The 16,853-nt window shown below is 40.4% G+C and overlaps 1 protein-coding gene across 1 annotated transcript in view; it reads right to left on the bottom strand.

Annotated features, from left to right (window-relative positions):
• The window catches only part of LOC138569504 (myosin-1B-like), a 70,796-nt gene that overhangs the window by 32,106 nt on the left and 21,837 nt on the right, over positions 1-16,853 (bottom strand). Inside the window, exons 12-31 of the mRNA XM_069647536.1 lie at positions 13,361-13,479; positions 12,266-12,415; positions 12,004-12,174; positions 11,610-11,916; positions 10,829-10,908; positions 10,572-10,659; positions 10,359-10,476; positions 9,201-9,324; positions 8,978-9,114; positions 8,635-8,890; positions 8,298-8,540; positions 6,525-6,701; positions 5,816-5,961; positions 4,135-4,225; positions 3,635-4,024; positions 3,422-3,548; positions 2,267-2,385; positions 1,093-1,289; positions 822-1,005; positions 576-741 (exon numbers count right to left, since the gene is read on the bottom strand). Of these exons, the coding sequence (XP_069503637.1) occupies positions 576-741; positions 822-1,005; positions 1,093-1,289; positions 2,267-2,385; positions 3,422-3,548; positions 3,635-4,024; positions 4,135-4,225; positions 5,816-5,961; positions 6,525-6,701; positions 8,298-8,540; positions 8,635-8,890; positions 8,978-9,114; positions 9,201-9,324; positions 10,359-10,476; positions 10,572-10,659; positions 10,829-10,908; positions 11,610-11,916; positions 12,004-12,174; positions 12,266-12,415; positions 13,361-13,479 (3,390 nt within the window). The remainder of the gene's footprint in view (positions 1-575; positions 742-821; positions 1,006-1,092; positions 1,290-2,266; positions 2,386-3,421; positions 3,549-3,634; positions 4,025-4,134; positions 4,226-5,815; positions 5,962-6,524; positions 6,702-8,297; positions 8,541-8,634; positions 8,891-8,977; positions 9,115-9,200; positions 9,325-10,358; positions 10,477-10,571; positions 10,660-10,828; positions 10,909-11,609; positions 11,917-12,003; positions 12,175-12,265; positions 12,416-13,360; positions 13,480-16,853) is intronic.

The following is a 16,853-nucleotide window of genomic DNA, read 5'->3' as shown; positions in this document are numbered from 1 at the left end:
CCAAGAGATCCATGTAAGCTGAGATGAGACTATCCAAGGTGTCCAAGGTGTGTCTGGCTGTGTGCGTGGGACCAGAGGGAAGAATAATGAGACAGTACCCCGAAAGCCAAGATGGAGGCAGAAACATTAAATATATATACCGACACCCACCTTGTGTGCACTTACTTTTAGACACTAGGAAAGTGGTTTAGAGAGGATAGGGTCAGGATCTCGACATCCCTTTGTAGTCGGCACACCAGCACTAACTAGGGCCGGTAACAAATGGATACAAGATTTCTCACATATAGGGCTAATTAACTTTTGCAAGGGACTCAGCGTTAGGAATAACTTTTTTTAATAAATTAGCCTTCTGTCACTAATGTGTTATGAATCGTAACAAAGTCAAGTTTTATTTTCTTTTTTTTTAGGAGTATTGTTTATTATATTATGTCTTAATACTGCACGACACTGCAAAGCATTTTTGATTAGCGACTGTATACTTGGAGCCTCATTAGCGTTATAGTGGTCACCCTAAAACAGTTGGTATTATGCAATGCCTTTTCTACCAACCACCTCTGTAATGGGGCAATACTTACGTTGAAGGTTCTTGTTTTCACGTTTCAGGGTTTCTAAATGTTCCAGTGACTCTTCATAAGCATTCTTCATCTTGAAGATCTCAGTGCTCAAAGAACGGGTTTCCTTCAGAGCTGCTTCAAGTTCAGCTTGAGCTTCCTCATACTTTTGTTTCCAGTCTGCCAGTATCTGAGTAGAAACAGTTTTAACAAAGTGTTAATATGGCGGTTAAAGGCGAATACAGCACAAAGGCTGTTCACTAATTTTACCTTATCGAAGCTCTTCTGTTTCTTATCAAGAGCTGCAGCAGCACTGTTGGCTCGCTCAACATCGACCATGAGGTCCTCCACTTCAGACTGCAGTCTCTGCTTAGTCTTTTCCAGTGAAGCACACTTGGAATTCACAGCCTCAACCTGTTCCTCGGCTTCCTGAAGTCTCTGGGCAAGCTTCTTCCTGTAGTATTTCAAGAAACAGTGAATCTTTATTTTCACAAATTCCACCAAACAGCAGTGTCCATTTTAGTCTTTGAGCATGACATACTTGGCCTCTTCCAGTTCCTCAGTGCGCTGAATGGCATCAGTTTCGTACTTGGTCCTCCATTGAGCAACTTCCCCATTAGCTTTGGACAGAGCACGCTGCAGCTCGGCCTTGGCTTCTTGCTCCTCCTCATATTGCTCACGGAGCAAATCACAGTCATGACGGGCTGATTGCAAGGCATGTGCCAGGGCATTCTTAGCCTGTAAACAGAATGTTTTATAGATCGCTGAGCTATTCACATTATGTATGACATTATCGCGCTTAGGTTTTGAAGGTCTCTTTTTTAAACAGAGATGGTGGACCTCATTACGAGTTGAATTCGTTTCAACATTCTGCGTCCTGATATCCTAGTGCCACCCGGACTTTACAGTCCCGGCCCCGGGATATCAGGCAGCAGAAGTGTAAGTCCCCATTCCCGTGGAGTCCAATAGGACTCCACGGGAATGGGGACACGGAAGCACTGGCACTGTTGCTAATGGTACCAGTGCTTCTGTAAAAACCATGCATTCAGAGGCCGGTGCCCCCTGCAGGTCAGACATTCCGGGAGCAATGACCCCTGCAGGCATAGTTGTGGTCTGGCGGTCCAGAAAGGGTGCCAGTACATTGCAACCAGCATCCTTATTTCCAGACCGCTAGACTTAGAATGAGGACAAATGTCATGTACCTAAATTGAACAAGCTGACCCACTTCTTGTAGTCTTATCCACAATGACTTGAACATTTTTCTAAACGTTGCATTTGATGAATTACCACATTTCTTTAATGCAGCAATCGCAGAGAATATTTGAAGCAAATAAATCACTGAAGTGACTTGTAGTTGGAGGTTGCATCCTTTTAGTGTCCCGTGAGAATAAACAAATATGGGTGCTTTTTCTAAGAAATTCAAAACCACCTCTCAAGCGTGCATTGCTAAGGCATCAAACGTTATGCAGTATTTGGTCAATCAACCTGCTCTAAGAGAAATCCTCAGTTAAAGATAGTCCCCACGGTACGTGCCTGGGAAACCTCTTCTAGCGTTCCCATGTGGGGTTAAAAGGGAGAAAGATCTGCAAAGTGGCGTTGCTTACAAAGTCATGGGTAATATTGCTGCATTTGTTGTTTGTAAAAGTGTTTATAGCAGGTATATTGCATCATGAATGGTGCTCCGAAAGGAGAACAATAAGTAGCATATCTTTTACCTTTGTCTCCTCTTCCAGGTGTCTCTTCAGTTCTTCTGTCTGCTGAGTGAAGGCTTGTTTGCCTCTGCTAAGTTGGGAAATCAAAGATTCTTTTTCTTCCAGCTGACGAGTAAGCTCACCTTTTATGCAATAAAATGATATAAGTTTTATATATAACTATGCAAATTTTGTGGAATCTTAATGCTCAAATTTCTTTTTTTTATGAATATATCTCCAAACATACCAAAGTTTGATTTTTTTATTACTAGCCTCTGCTTGAGTGGAAAGTTTTTTGAATTATTTACCGTTACACGCATTTGTCTAAAGGTAAGTCCTCGGTCTTCTGCATTGGTTTATAATGGAGATCGCCCAACAAAGCTAGTTTCTGTTAAATGGTCTATGCTTTAAAGCAAACGACAGCCTCTCAACTTAGAGAGAGTCGCCATATTGAATGTAGCTTTTGCCTGCAGTCTTGGGAGGATAGCTCAGCGGCAAGACGATACGGAGCAACACAGGTTCGATCCCCAGGTCCGTGCTTAGAAACTTCTGGGTATTAAGCGCGTTATAAATAACCTATCATATCATATATCATATCATTTCATTCACATTTCTTGCCAATTGTAGTGTACCAATAATGTGTATATAGAGCCCTGCCTATCTCAATCCGTAATTTCCTTCTGCAATACACTTCACTTTTTCAGTAGGTCTTCGAAGTCTCTGTTGGTGATTCCTTGCCCTTTCTTGTACTGTCCCCCTTTTAGCTTCACTGACCTGGAGCCATCTTCCATCTTCTCTCTCCCTTTCAACCAAACTTTTCCAAGCAAGAGTAGAACTCCTCGCTTTTTTGAGAATTGTATTTTGCCTGTTTATTTTTGCATTCCTGGCCTTCACATTTTTTTAAAGTCTGGACTTAGTAGTGTTTTCACTGTTGTTATTGAACTATTACTGCCACCATTAATAGGTAGGTGACTTGGTGAAAGACTATATACACCCATTCACAAATCCAAGAAATAGTTGTGTTGGTGAAAAATAATAGCATGCATTGATAGCATCAAGAAGGTTAGTTTATTACCAATACTGCTTCAAACTTTTGATCACTTATGGATGATGTTACGCAATCAATCTTTAAAATAAAATTACATTTCTGACAGAAGCTAGTAAAAGACAAACATTTACCATTTTCAGTCTGAAAGCGGGCCTTTTGCGTGCTGAGGTCTGTAATAAGACGTCTATGTTCATCATCCTTTGATTTAACTTCACTTAGCTGATCCTCCAGCAGCCGACTCACTTTTTCTAGGTTAGCCTTTGAAACATAACCAACAGATTAACCATTGCTACAAGTTGCTGAATTCAGATACATGAATAAGATATTGCTTCATAGCTGCTTACCTTGGACTTGGAAACATTCTCCATGTTGCTGGCCAGATCATCTATTTCCATCTTGAATTCGCTCTTCTCTTTTTCCAGTTTCTGTTTGACCCGCTGCAGGTTATCAATCTGTTCCCCAAGTTCTGCGACACTGTCGGCATGCTTCTTACGCAGGGCGGCAGCGGTAGCTTCATGCTGGAGAGTGGACTCTTCCAGGTCTCGCCTAATTTTCTGGAACTCTGCTTCACGCTTCTTGTTCATTTCAATCTGAGATGAAGTGGCTCCACCAGCTTCTTCCAGTCTTTCACTTATTTCTTCCAGTTCCCTGGAGAGATCAGACCTCTGCTTCTCAACCTTTGCTCGAGCTGCACGCTCAGCTTCAATTTCCTCCTCCAGTTCTTCAATGCGAGCCTGAAAGTTTACATAATCACAATTTTGAGTTGAAGATCCAATTATCACTCACATTTTACTTATGATTCCACATGGTCTGCATGTGTTGACTTGGATGTTACAACCAATACCTGAAGCTCTTTGATTTTCTTCTGCAGCTGGGCTCCCAAAACTTGCTCATCCTCAATCTTGCTCTGAACTTGACTTAGTTCAAAGTCTTTCCTGTGTTGAAAGGAAATGCAGTGGTTAGATTTGCTCATGTTGTGGTACGTAACAAGTTATGCAAATGTTTTGTTAAGGATGATTTTCACCAGACCCTGGCCTCTCAGCGCTGTGTGTTGTGGTCAAAGATGTATATGTGGGGCTTGACAGATTTACATGGAGAACAAAGACGGCTTTTGGCACCTGCTAAAGTTTATAAGATAAGAGGTCATCTGGTGGAACAGTTGCAGCACCTTACAGAGCAGGGGCATACGATTAGTGGGTGGTATCATCAGTTGGCAAGCCGGGCCAGAATGTTAATGTTTTAAAGGATATTAGCAATATCCAGTCTGATCTTTTTATTTACATAATTAAATTGTCCTGATAAAAACTGTAGGGTGTTCTAATAAATAAAACACATTATGGCATAGTGATCTGTTAGTGCCCGTGGAATGGAGAAATGTCATTATGTTTGGAAGCACAGATTTTTTAATTGCAAGTTGTCTTTCTCCCCCACTTCACTACTGTGAGATATACACCCTCATTCATGTTTGTCGGTATCCCACCGGCAATTCTTGCGGTATACCAGCAAATGGACCTACTGTTACCGGCAGCTGTTATCCCGGAATTTCTGTGAAATTACAGGTGCCGGCAACAGCTGTAATTCCCCATTCCATGAAGTCCTATAGGACTCCATGGGGGGAATTGCTGGTATTACCAGCACCAGTAACAGCGGTGCTGGGAATACTGGCTGTTTTTTGCGAGTGGGGCCTGATTTATGTCGGGCTCTTATCTGGAGGTAAATCAGTCAGCCTCCACAGCAAACGTATAGTTTGGCGATGCAGGGGAAAGTGGAGTTAATGCAATTACCGGCACTTTTTCCTGCAGCGCCAAACTTGTAATGACGCCCATAGTGTTGACCCAATTAAAGATTGCAATGTATGTTATGAATGGTATGTGTATATTTGATGATGTTTGATTAAAGATAGATTTATTTTAATTGACAAATTAATATTTATAACAAATGTTGAACGTTTTTATGTCCAACTCATGATGTAAGTAAAAGGGAGCGGACAGTGGAGCTCCAGGAATAGCAAAGAAGGAGAGCTCGCAGTATGATCCTCCACTTGTCTCGCTACTGTCTTCTATTCACGCTCTATTGAAAACCAACTGTTGGCAGTGAGAGTGAACCTTCAGCATTGGAATTTTGACTTTGGATTTCGATGAGGCAACTGCTGAAGAGGTCAGATATATTTTCTTATTTCTAAAACTTTCATTCAAGTGTTTCTTTTTCCCTTAATTTTACTATACCCATATCCAAAACACAGTCCAAAGTATGCAATAAAGACATTTGTTAATTTGCACATTTTTGGCAGTTTTCCCTTTGTTACCCTCTGTTATTGCTGATTGTAACATTTTATCAGCATATTTTCATAGTGTTGTCCATGTTTTCATGAAAGTAGCAAAACATATATTTGGTTTCAAAGACAAAAGAAAGCATCTGCCTGGAGATAATTAAGTGATGGTGCAAAATTTGTGCAGTAGAGGCGACATGATTCAATTGAAGGGCAATGAAATTGGTGTGTTAGACTTTTAAGCACATGTACTAACTTCTTAAGTTTTTCATCGCTTTGCTGTTTATCATTTTCAAGATCCATTACACTTTCTTGGGACAGCTTCAGGTCACCTTCAAGCTTCCTCTTGGATCTCTCAAGGTCCATCCGAAGTTTTTTCTCCTGTTCTAAAGAGCCTTCAAGCTGCAAATGTATATTCACTCAGTATTTTAAGTTGCATGCAGCAGTTGTAACACATATGAAGTTCCACTTTCCCTCCCCAAGACAACCTACATATCTGAGTGACATCTTTCATGAAAGTAATGACTCTTTCTATATAGTGTTTCACTGCATCTTATGGTTGATTCTGTGTGACAATATTGGGGTTCTTTATTCTATGTTATGTCACCTAAAATGTGTGTACTTAATGTCCTTGTTAAGTTCTATTGTTTGCAGTAATGGTTTACAATGCACTCAAAAATAGAAAATACATACTTCCAATTTTTGTTTTCTGGTCCTGCCTGAATCAAATTGGGACAAGCAATGATGAGATCAAAATATCATAAACTGGTATCATATCATCATCCCCTGGAAATGTAATGGTTTGTGTGAGTCTTACAATTCCTAAGAAATCTACTTTTGGGTGTCTCTCCATTAAATGTCAAACTCCTAGGGAATCACTCAATTTTGAAAGTACTCAAATTTAAAAGTTTTTAAGCCATCATTGGGACTTGTCAGATGTGCTGTTGGATGAATACAATACTCACATCATCCACTTGCTGTTCCAGCTTAGTTTTGGCTTTAGTCAGAGTGCTGACTTTATCTTCCTCTGCCTGCAAGTCATCCAAGGTCTGCTGGTGCACCTCTTGGAGCGCTTTCTTCTCCTTAGAAACCTTTGCAATGCTTTCATCAAGAACTGCCATTTCCTCTGTAAGGTTCTTAATCTGAAACCATGTAACACTTGCAATTAATTGGCCATTACACTTTCTTTTAGTCATCATTAGGTGATTTGGGATTGTTATTGCATGTTGTTTTTGGAAGTAAGTTGAAGATCTTATATGCAAGAGGAATGTGCCAAAATATGTTTAAGTAAAAGCAACCAAAACTGTGTATTGCAGATTACAAATTGTAATCTGTTCATTTCTCAATATTCTACATAATTTCTATTGCTTATTGTCGGTCTTGTATGCCATTTTATGTTCCAAACTTTACATTTTCCTTTCTTAATGCCTTAAGTTTTACCTTTCATCATACTGTTTTATTTTTCTACAAGCCCTTTTGAGAATGTACATGGAACTTGTGTATACATATTTGAATGCTTTTTTACATACTATGAACATCATTTCTAAGACAAAAGCGAGCTGAACTATCTTAAGTATCATTTGTAATATTGGTAAACTAAAAGCAGCACACATAAAATGTGTACTATATTTCGATTATGAACTTCATTTTTGTTTTTTCAATTTGAAGACTTGAGCTTACCTTAAAGGACTTCTCTAATATGACATTTTCATCATATAGAAGAGAAGATGCTTGACCTCAGCCTACACCTATTTTAAAAATACAAATAATCTCCCTGTTTTTAAATCGTGTGTTCATCAAAATCACACTTTGTTTGAAAAAGAAGCCTGATGGCACATATTTCCATGTGCACTCTGTACCCCCTTTTCTAATGTTACCAATAGCCATACATTCTTCATTCTTTTCATTGCATGCACAACTACCAGGCTGCCGAAGAGGCTGGAATTCCGGATTTAGAAACTATTTGATAAGGTTCTTCCAAAAATATTCTTCTAAAACTGAAAAATGTAAATTAACCCCAGTGACAGGCATTACAATAGAAATTAATTAAGAAGGCTGAAGAGGGCTGGGCCTACTTGTGACATCAGAAAAAGGGTGGAAGTGAAGTGCCCAGGTTGCGTCTCCAGGCAATATTTTCACCACTAAACTGATGGGATTTTAGGTAACTACACTGGCTCGTCACATGCAATCTGAGGACATACAGTTCTCTGCTCTCACACCACTGCTTTCATGCCACTGCTCTCATACCACTCAAACCAATGCATCAGGCCACACACAGACTAAACCCTGGCATCCGAAAAGTCAACCACATTTCCCACACTCTGAAGGTGATACATTTGCTAGCAACACCTGGATCTTCTCTAAAACGGCTTGTATCCCTTTAAAAACTGAATTAACGTAAGTGCCACCTTACCCAGATGGAACACTGGTCAACACCAGAGACAAATGCATTTTCTAGAAGAGGCAAGATAATGTGACAAGGAATAAAAAAAATACCTGACAAACAAAAACTAGGTGACAGGTTTTTTTGCTTGTTATGCACAGGCACTACAGAGCACCATACCACCATAAATACGCAGATCTACAACTCTGTTATAGTTCAGAAAAGGAAGGAAGGCCTTGATATTAAAATAATTTCTTAAATAACACGCCTATCAACATGGCTAAAATTCGAGGTTATCAAAGAGATTACCTTCTTATTCAGGTTTGTGCATTTCAAAGATAAGATATCTCCTCACCTTATTTTCTGTGGCATGCTTTTCCTTCTCTACTTTGGCTAGAGTGAGTTCAAGGTCATCAATATCCTTCTTCAACTCAGAGCACTCATCCTCCAGTTTCCTCTTCTTGGCCGTCAGCTCAGCGTTACTCTCCTCCTCATCTTCAAGCCTTTCTGTCAACTCTTTAACTTTAGATTCCAGCTGGATCTTATTTTTGATGAGCCCTTCACATCTTTCCTCTGCATCTGCGATGTTTTCACTTTCCTAATTAACCATAACATTTAAATTGTATCAGTTTCATATTCAGTATATGTTGCAAGGTTTTGTGCATAATTTATTTGAGTTGGTATTCTTTTACCGATTGAACTTGCAGTGCGAGATCATTCTTCTCCTGTAGAAGAGACACCATTTTCTCCTCCAGTTCCTTCTTTCTTGCTTCAGATTTTGCCAGAGCTTCCTTTGTCTTTTCAAACTCATCCTTCATGTTTGCCATCTCCTTTTCTGTCTCTGCACTCTGCAGAAGAGGCTTAATCTTAAAGTACAGCTTCATCCATGGCCAGGTTTTGACATTCATGAAGGACCTGACATTGTACTGGATAGAAAATACAGCTTCTCTGTTCAGGGACAAATCACAAATAGGTTAACATAAAGCACAGGGCATATTAGTTATGTGAGAGTCACTAAGGTATATTAGTTAATACCTTCTTTCCATCATCTTCTTGAATTCTACTCTCATGAGGAACCCTCTGCAAGCAGCCTGAGTGCGGGTGATGAGCTCTGCCAGCTTTTCATCTCTCATCTCCTCTAAGGTACCCAGAAGGCCAGCCTTGAAGAACACCTTTAGGAAAGTATTGACAAATGTATATCTTTCTTTTTCTGGAATATCGATATTTCATGTTTCATTATGAGCTTACAATTTCATACCTTGGTGTGTCCGAGTTTATACTGAGTATGATCGATATCAATAGAACCCAACAGTTTCTCACATGCCTTCTTGCTGTCAATAAAATGGCCTTCAGGAATAGCACTTGCATTGAGAACCTTGTACCTTAAGCACAAACAATAGAGGTATGTTAATTTCTATGAACATTAAAGTTTAGAGCTTACTATGTGTGTAGGAAAGTGGAACATCTGTCAAGATGTTCATTGTAGTCCTAGTTGCATTAATGTATCAATGTAATTGGAATTATTGTGTTAAGTACATCTTTGCACAACTCTGATCTTTATGAATAGAATAACACAGCTGTTTTGGAATGACAACTTAAAATGAATTCCTATTGCAAACATGAAATCATGAACTCTATTTAGGTATCAAGAGCCTGTTGTTTATCCATTAAACTCGTACCAGAGACAAACTCAGGGTAACTTTCTAGAAAATGTGAATGACATAGAGGGTAGCACCAATTTTAGAACTTTCAATTGGGTCCCTGCCTGAAATAATTAACTTTTACAAAGTGTAGTGCTAAAGTGAAGACTATAAACAGGTGAAATTCCCCTTTCACTTCGCTTTCATGCTTAAATTTGTAAAATAAAATGTTATGCAATTAGAAAATTATGCTTGGTAGACAGCATTCATTACGGATTGCTATATAATCTTTCTGCTTTTCGAAGGCGCTAAATGCAGGTGGATTCTATGGGAATCCATTAGTTTAATAGCAACACCGCCTTCAAAGAGAAGGAACATCTCCCAGATTGGAAAAGAAAGACGTCAACCACTGTACCCCCGGGTTACTGCTCTGGGGACTATCTGAGGCTAGGCCTTGTCGTGCAACAAGGAAAAAAGTATGATTTGTGAAAACTTCCATGATGTGCATAAGAAACTTCTGAAGTTTTTATATGTTCACTGAAAGTGCCTTACATTGACTTGGACTCTTCTTTATTGGTCGAACCTGCAGCATTAAGTTGATGATTCTTGAGTCAGTTCCACTAGTGAGAGAGGCCCAAACAATTGTACACAAACACAATCGGCAGAGATTGATTGCTTAGGTACTTGGTCTGATTCTATAAAATAATTGTTGTGCAAACAACTTCTACAACCTTCTGCTTTGAAGTGGAGGAGTGTTTTGTATGTACACTATTTACCTTTGTTTGAAATCACCATAGAGGATCCTGCTCGGAAACCCCTTTCTGCAAATTCTAATGCCTTCTAATACACCATTACATCTCAGCTGGTGAATCAGTAAATGATTGTCCATCACACCTACAATTAAAGGACACAGGGTGTTGGAATACATTCTTTTTTAAGCAACCCAGAGGCTATTCTGTATGGTTGTTTAAGCATTTCAGATACTCTACCTGGAGTTTTTGTCTCATTGGGGATAAGACAGCGGACAAAGTGGGGGTGAGTACTCCTCAGGTTAGTCATCAGTTTGCCCAGATTCTCCTTTAAATGCAAAAACATTACATGTTTTAAAAGTCACGTGCACACAAAAATCGCAGTTGTTGCGTATTAGTCGCTAATATTACAAAACATATTAATGAAGTATTGTTTTTTAAAATGTGAAAGCCATTCAGTAGAATCCTAAACATGTACATCTTTCTGAGTGACTTACTCGGAACAAAGCAGACACCGTCTGGAAAGACCCACCCTTCTTTTTCTTGCCACCCTTTCCCGCAGAAGCAGCAGCAGCCTCTGTAAGAAGAATCAGACAAACTGTCACTCAGGGAACTCTGTGCATACTTTATTAGTTTGAGTCATTGGGTAACACCTATAAGCTGAAAAAATTGCATTAGAGTACAGATAGGGAGGAATGGCATATGAGTAGGCCCACACAGCCTGCAGGTGTAGTTTGGTTGTTTACCCACCCATTGACTGCCCATGGCCATGCTAATCCATATGGCGATTTCCACCCAGTACTCAGCTACCGCACCCAAAACACCTTCTCATGGGAACTCTTGAGTTCACTTTAATCAAGCTACCATCAAACTTTGCACTCAAAGTGCCTGCCAGTGCTTTTTCAAAGCAGTGTTCTCAGAGTTAATGATTTAATTGGAGTTGTAAGCCCGCAACTGGTGCAATAAAAATGTAGCCCTGCCTTCGCCACTCGATTTATAAGCACTCTGTGTGTCCCCCAGTGAAGTCTGTTAAAAATAATCATTGGCAAAGCCACCAGTTTTGTCTTGTGTATAAGCATTAGGCATTTGTCCAGGTACTGCTATTAGATGCCCAGGTACTAGCACAATTTGCACCTGCTACCATCAATGGGCAGTTAATATCACTACGGCTGTGCCTGGGAAGTGACTTTCCCATGCCTGCACAAAAGCCCAAATGGTTGGCATTGCCAATGCTTGTTAGTTTAAGTTAGTTTAAGTGGCTGTGACTCTAATACTTACCAATTTCAGCAGCAGTAGCACTGTAGAGCATAGACAGGAGTTTGACAGAGGATTTCTGATACAGCTGAATAACAGAGTCATTCAATGGGTCCTTGTTCTTCTCCAGCCAGCCAGAGATGTTGTAATCCACAGTGCCGGCGTAGTGCACCAGGGAGAAATGAGCTTCAGCCTTTCCTTTGCCTGGCTTGGGTTTCTCAAAGCACTTGCACTTGCCCAGATGCTGGTCGTACAGCTTGTTCTTGAAGGACGTGTCTGTAGACTTGGGGAACATGCACTCCTCTTCAAGGATGGAGAAAATTCCCATGGGCTAAAATGTACAATGTAAATGCTTGAGTCTTTAGTACATTCATGAATGATATTTAAAACAGTAGCTGTTCTTCAGGATGGGACCCACCTTCTCAATAAGCTCAATGCAAGCAGCCAGGTCCATACCGAAGTCAATGAACTCCCACTCAATGCCTTCCTTCTTGTATTCCTCTTGTTCCAGGACGAACATGTGGTGGTTGAAGAACTGTTGCAGTTTCTCATTGGTGAAGTTGATGCACAGCTGCTCCAAGCTATTGAACTAAACACATAGTGCTTGTTTGATTAGATTTGTTTCGTTTTTATTATTTACTAATTCTGGAAGCGTACCTTCAGCAATACCTGAAACTTACATCAAAGATCTCAAAGCCTGCAATATCCAGGACACCAATGTAGTACTGCCTGGCTTGTTTGGTGTCCAGCTGTTGATTGATACGAATCACCATCCACAAGAAGAGCTTCTCATAAATAGACTTGGCAAGTGCACCAATAGAGTTATACACCTGTGGTGAAAGGGTTACAAGTTTGAGGACACTGTTTAGATTGTCTTTCATTTTTCAATCCTATAATAAATAATAATAATAATTTGGAATTTATATAGTGCTACGAACCCTCAAGTATCTGAGCGCTGCTTATTATTACCCACGGTGTGTGGTGCTCATGTATCGACCTGGGAAGGATGAAAGGCTGAGCTTGGCCCAGCCGGGATTCGAATTGACCTGGGGAGGATGAAAGGCTGAGCTTGGCCCAGCCGGGATTCGAACCTGCATTAGCAGGCTCTGCATGGATGTCAAAGCAAGCGCTCTACTTGCTGTGCCACTTGACCAGCTATATATTTCCATTCATAAAGCACATTTTCAGTTCCTTCATCCCGATTCTCTTTTATAATGTACACATTAGAACATATCCAGGCTGTGAAATTCTTCCAGTGAATTCCACTGTGAATTTGCCCACTGCTCTGTACTCTCTACAATGCACTCCACTCATCTAATCTAACAATATAATGAAAGGCCAGATGTATGTTTGTCCCTGTATGTTTGTCCGATGCAGTAGCTTTGCCTATTGTCACCGCTAGAGGCAGCTGTTGCCTTAGGATAGATTATAAAGTTGTCCAATTCGCATAGCTTTGCCTGTTGTCACGACCAGAGGAAGCTGTTGCCTTACGCATACAATAATAAAACTTCAAGTACATCTTCCAGGTGAACAAAATGTGCTTCGTATGTTAACACTCTGAACATTTCTATCTTTAGGGACTTTAGCCTCATTATTCATGGACATATTTTGTGTGTGTCTTCTTTCTGTTTTTTCCTTGGCCATTGTCCCACCTAATATTACATTTCAAGAGGACTTTCCCAAACTTTCAACCCCCACTGTCCCGAAATAAACATGTTTTTAATTAAATGGATGTGCTCTTATTGATGTTGCCAATTTATTCAACACATGTTTACCTGCTGAACAGTCTGTCCCTTGGTAACATATTCATTGCCGACCTTCACTCTTGGGAAGCACAGCGCTTTCAGCAGGTCAGCTGAGTTCAGTCCCATCAGGTAGGAAATTTTGTCGGCAACTGGAAGTAAAAATGAGGTTATGCCAAAGTTGACAAAGATACCTTAAATGTTTGCCACTCAAGTTCCTAATGCCTTTCTTGATGGTTTTTGTTTACCATGTTGCACTACTTCTGAGACACTTCCATAGATCTTAGGCACCTCTTTCTGTCTGTTTACCGATATTGCTTTCATTTCTGTTCATAGTTAAAATTATACTCTGTTCATCTACCTACTTTACACCGAAAATAAAACATAACTTTCCGGAACCTTTATTCTCTAAATTTGTTTCCATTACTTGCTTCTTGGTAAATGTTCCTGGGCTGCCCTCATGGTTAGACTGACCCACATAGATGTCTGGAGATTTACCAGTTAGCCAGTCACCATGGGCATCTTTTGTGAGGGTATTCTGCATATTTTACTTTACCACATAGCACATAATGATGTTGTGAAAAAGCAGAACTATCCTAAAGCGACTGGGGTGTTCACACTTATGCTTGTTTTTTTTTAAACAAAAGGGGAGATGGTCAGCTCTCAAGATCCCTTCCAAAGTGCAAGTTCAGTCAATGGCATGAGATGTATCCTGCAAAGTCAGGCAGAAAGAGGTGTCTGACAGCCACGGACTGAACCTCTATTAGAAACAGTGACTGGAATGTGAAGTGTAATGAATTTTCATCAACGAAGAAGGGTTTTAAAATATGTGAATTTTGATAAAGGACGTAAAATATACACTAATTGGTCGTGGAGGGGAATGTGTTATGTTATAAAAAGCCTGTATGCAGGCTGTATTATAATTAAAAAAGAAACCTCTTATATGTGCAGACCTGCAAGGAAGGGATATATCTTGTGATGAGTCCTGACCTGCTATAGCAGGCAACCTCTGTTTCAGTTGCCCTGTGCGAGATGGATAGTTAAGACACAAGCTAGTGAAGTGCCCGGGTGGAGGTTTTTGTGTGGTGGGACAGCAGAATGTCATGATTTATATTACTAGAGAATTCAGAGGAATCAAATGGGAATTGCAATACAAAGGTATATTAACATATGATATTCGGTATTCCTTGTTTTAAAATACTTTGTTTTGAAAGTTTACTATTTGGTCGTGCACTTTTGGTTGAATCGACCAAATACATATGCATATACATGTATAGATATATGTGTATGTGGTGGTTGGGGATGAGCTGGTAGTGGCATAGGTTGATCAAACGGGCACAACCAAACTGCAGACTTTCATAAGTAAGTTTTTCAAAACCCATAGAACCATGGCATCCACCCATACAATTCACATTTAGCTATGCCAGAGAACAAGTACATTGTAAACTAATGTGTAACGCCAGACAGGGTTGATTCAGTGGAAACAGTACATTGTAGTATAGCATTAGCTCAGTATCTGCTCTGGGGCGTAAAGCACATTAGTGTGACACAGATGACCCACGTATTGGAGCACTTTCAGGGAGCTGCTGACTTCCGGGTCACTGTTCTAGAAGGGACTGGGTGCAGCATTTGCAGAGTCCAATGAAAATAAACATGCAATGAAACACTAAAGACCAATGCGTTATCCCTAGGTCATTCCCTTTCTTACAGGGAGGAAAAGCACTACCTGTATAAGCTTAGAGCCACAGATATCAACACTGTATGCTGCTGCATCCTGCTGTAGGCCTTCTGCGGTAGGATGGGATATTTCTAGACACAGGTGGAGAGGTCCTTAGGTACTTTGCTCTGCATTTGACTTGGTAAAAGCCAAGGATTGCCCTCACCTAGCTGATCCATGGTTATGGGTTCCCCCCCGCCCCCCCTGATACTATTTGAATGTGCTCTGTTCCTTCACATTCGCAAATTTAGCATATCAAACAGACAGTGCTTGTCCTGAAACATACTGCTTAACCGTCAGTCATCATTCCCTTTCTCTCAGGCATTGACTATGTCACTTATTTCATAGCATCTTTCCCTGTTGGGAGTCATTAAAACTTTGAGCAGAGTTTACAGCAAACATGGTCTCTTTGAGGTCACTTTCAAGGTTAGATCCAGGACTAGAAGACACCTTGTATCTGCCTTCCACTACCTTCAACAAGTAACCCCTGTGAATGTTCTATCTGCATAGACTAATCATAAATGCTCCAACTCCCTGTGCTTTCTCTTCATCTTTAGTAATTTGAAGCCACCTGTGAGCAGTCTTAAGAGCTACATCAGCAAAGTACTTTTGATGTTGTCTGCTTCTCTGCTCCCCGTACCCTCGCCCCTCTCCCCTAGTTACTCCGTCCATTCCTTCCCACTCTCATCATCCCCACAGCCACTTGGAATAAAGTTCTTGTTATGCAGCTTTCAATTTGTTTTTCCTTACTCTTAACAAATCTAGTTACATGTTTGTTTTTCTCATGTTCTACTACCTTTTAGTACCTGTGAATGGACAAATCTCCTTTTATTTGTACCCTGTTCTGAACCCAGTATTTCCAAATGTTCTTGTGGGTAGAAACTGCAAACCCTCCCTTAGGGGTTGGGCTCCTTCACTCAGTTCGCTTGCACTGCCTGGTATGGGGCCCACTTACACACAAAAGGTCCAGGGCCTATTTTGGTTCCCAGTCCACCCCAGGCTATCGTAGCAATAGATGTAGTATTAACCCATAACTTCCATTTTGCTACTCAGCTGTAACACAAATGTATGTTTTCTTATTAACATGAGAGAGGAACATACAGACCTGTAGATTACAGATGTACAAACATGGATATAAACTAAAAGGTGGCTACATCCTGTTTACTCAATTCCTGAATTGTTCAGCATGATCCTTGGACTAAGGGTATAGGCTTCAGATGAGAATGTTTCCAACATGGTGGCATGCCTCTTCCCTTGTGAGGGTGCCCATTGTTAATGCTCTCCTTAAAATACAAATATTATATTATATGTGACATGGCTAAATATGATGTTATTTGAATGGTCAGCACAGGACAGTTGGCTTTTTTATCTCCTGGCTGCTCCATTCTTCTGGAATCCCTGTAGCAGCTGTGCAACAATGTGGATTTCTTAGTTTGAAATAAATGTATCTCTCTTGGGCGTTCATGTGGGTATGTGGACACCTCTTTTGTCCCAAGCACCAATCTTTCAATCAGCCCTGACTTGGTGGGAATCGCAGCTCACCTAACATAAGAAGCAGATATTAGCAGTCAATCCTTTATTTCTACGTGCAGTGACACTGCTACTGAAAAAGGATAACCTACCTCACTCTGTCAGCTTAAATGCAATGGCCTCCACGACTGATGCCATTTTTGGTATGTTATCCACTTTGGTGCATGACCAACAAGCCATGAAATCAACACCAGCCCGAGTAGTCGATATCATCTTGTCAAATAGTGCTCCTAATTTTAACCTAAACGAAATTAACGGTGACGCGGCTGAGACTATCTG

Source organism: Ambystoma mexicanum, chromosome 2q, assembly GCF_040938575.1.
Source record: "Ambystoma mexicanum isolate Mex_15411 chromosome 2q, UKY_AmexF1_1, whole genome shotgun sequence".
In the NCBI taxonomy this organism is placed as follows: domain Eukaryota; kingdom Metazoa; phylum Chordata; class Amphibia; order Caudata; family Ambystomatidae; genus Ambystoma; species Ambystoma mexicanum.
This window is presented reverse-complemented; position numbering and strand designations above follow the sequence as displayed.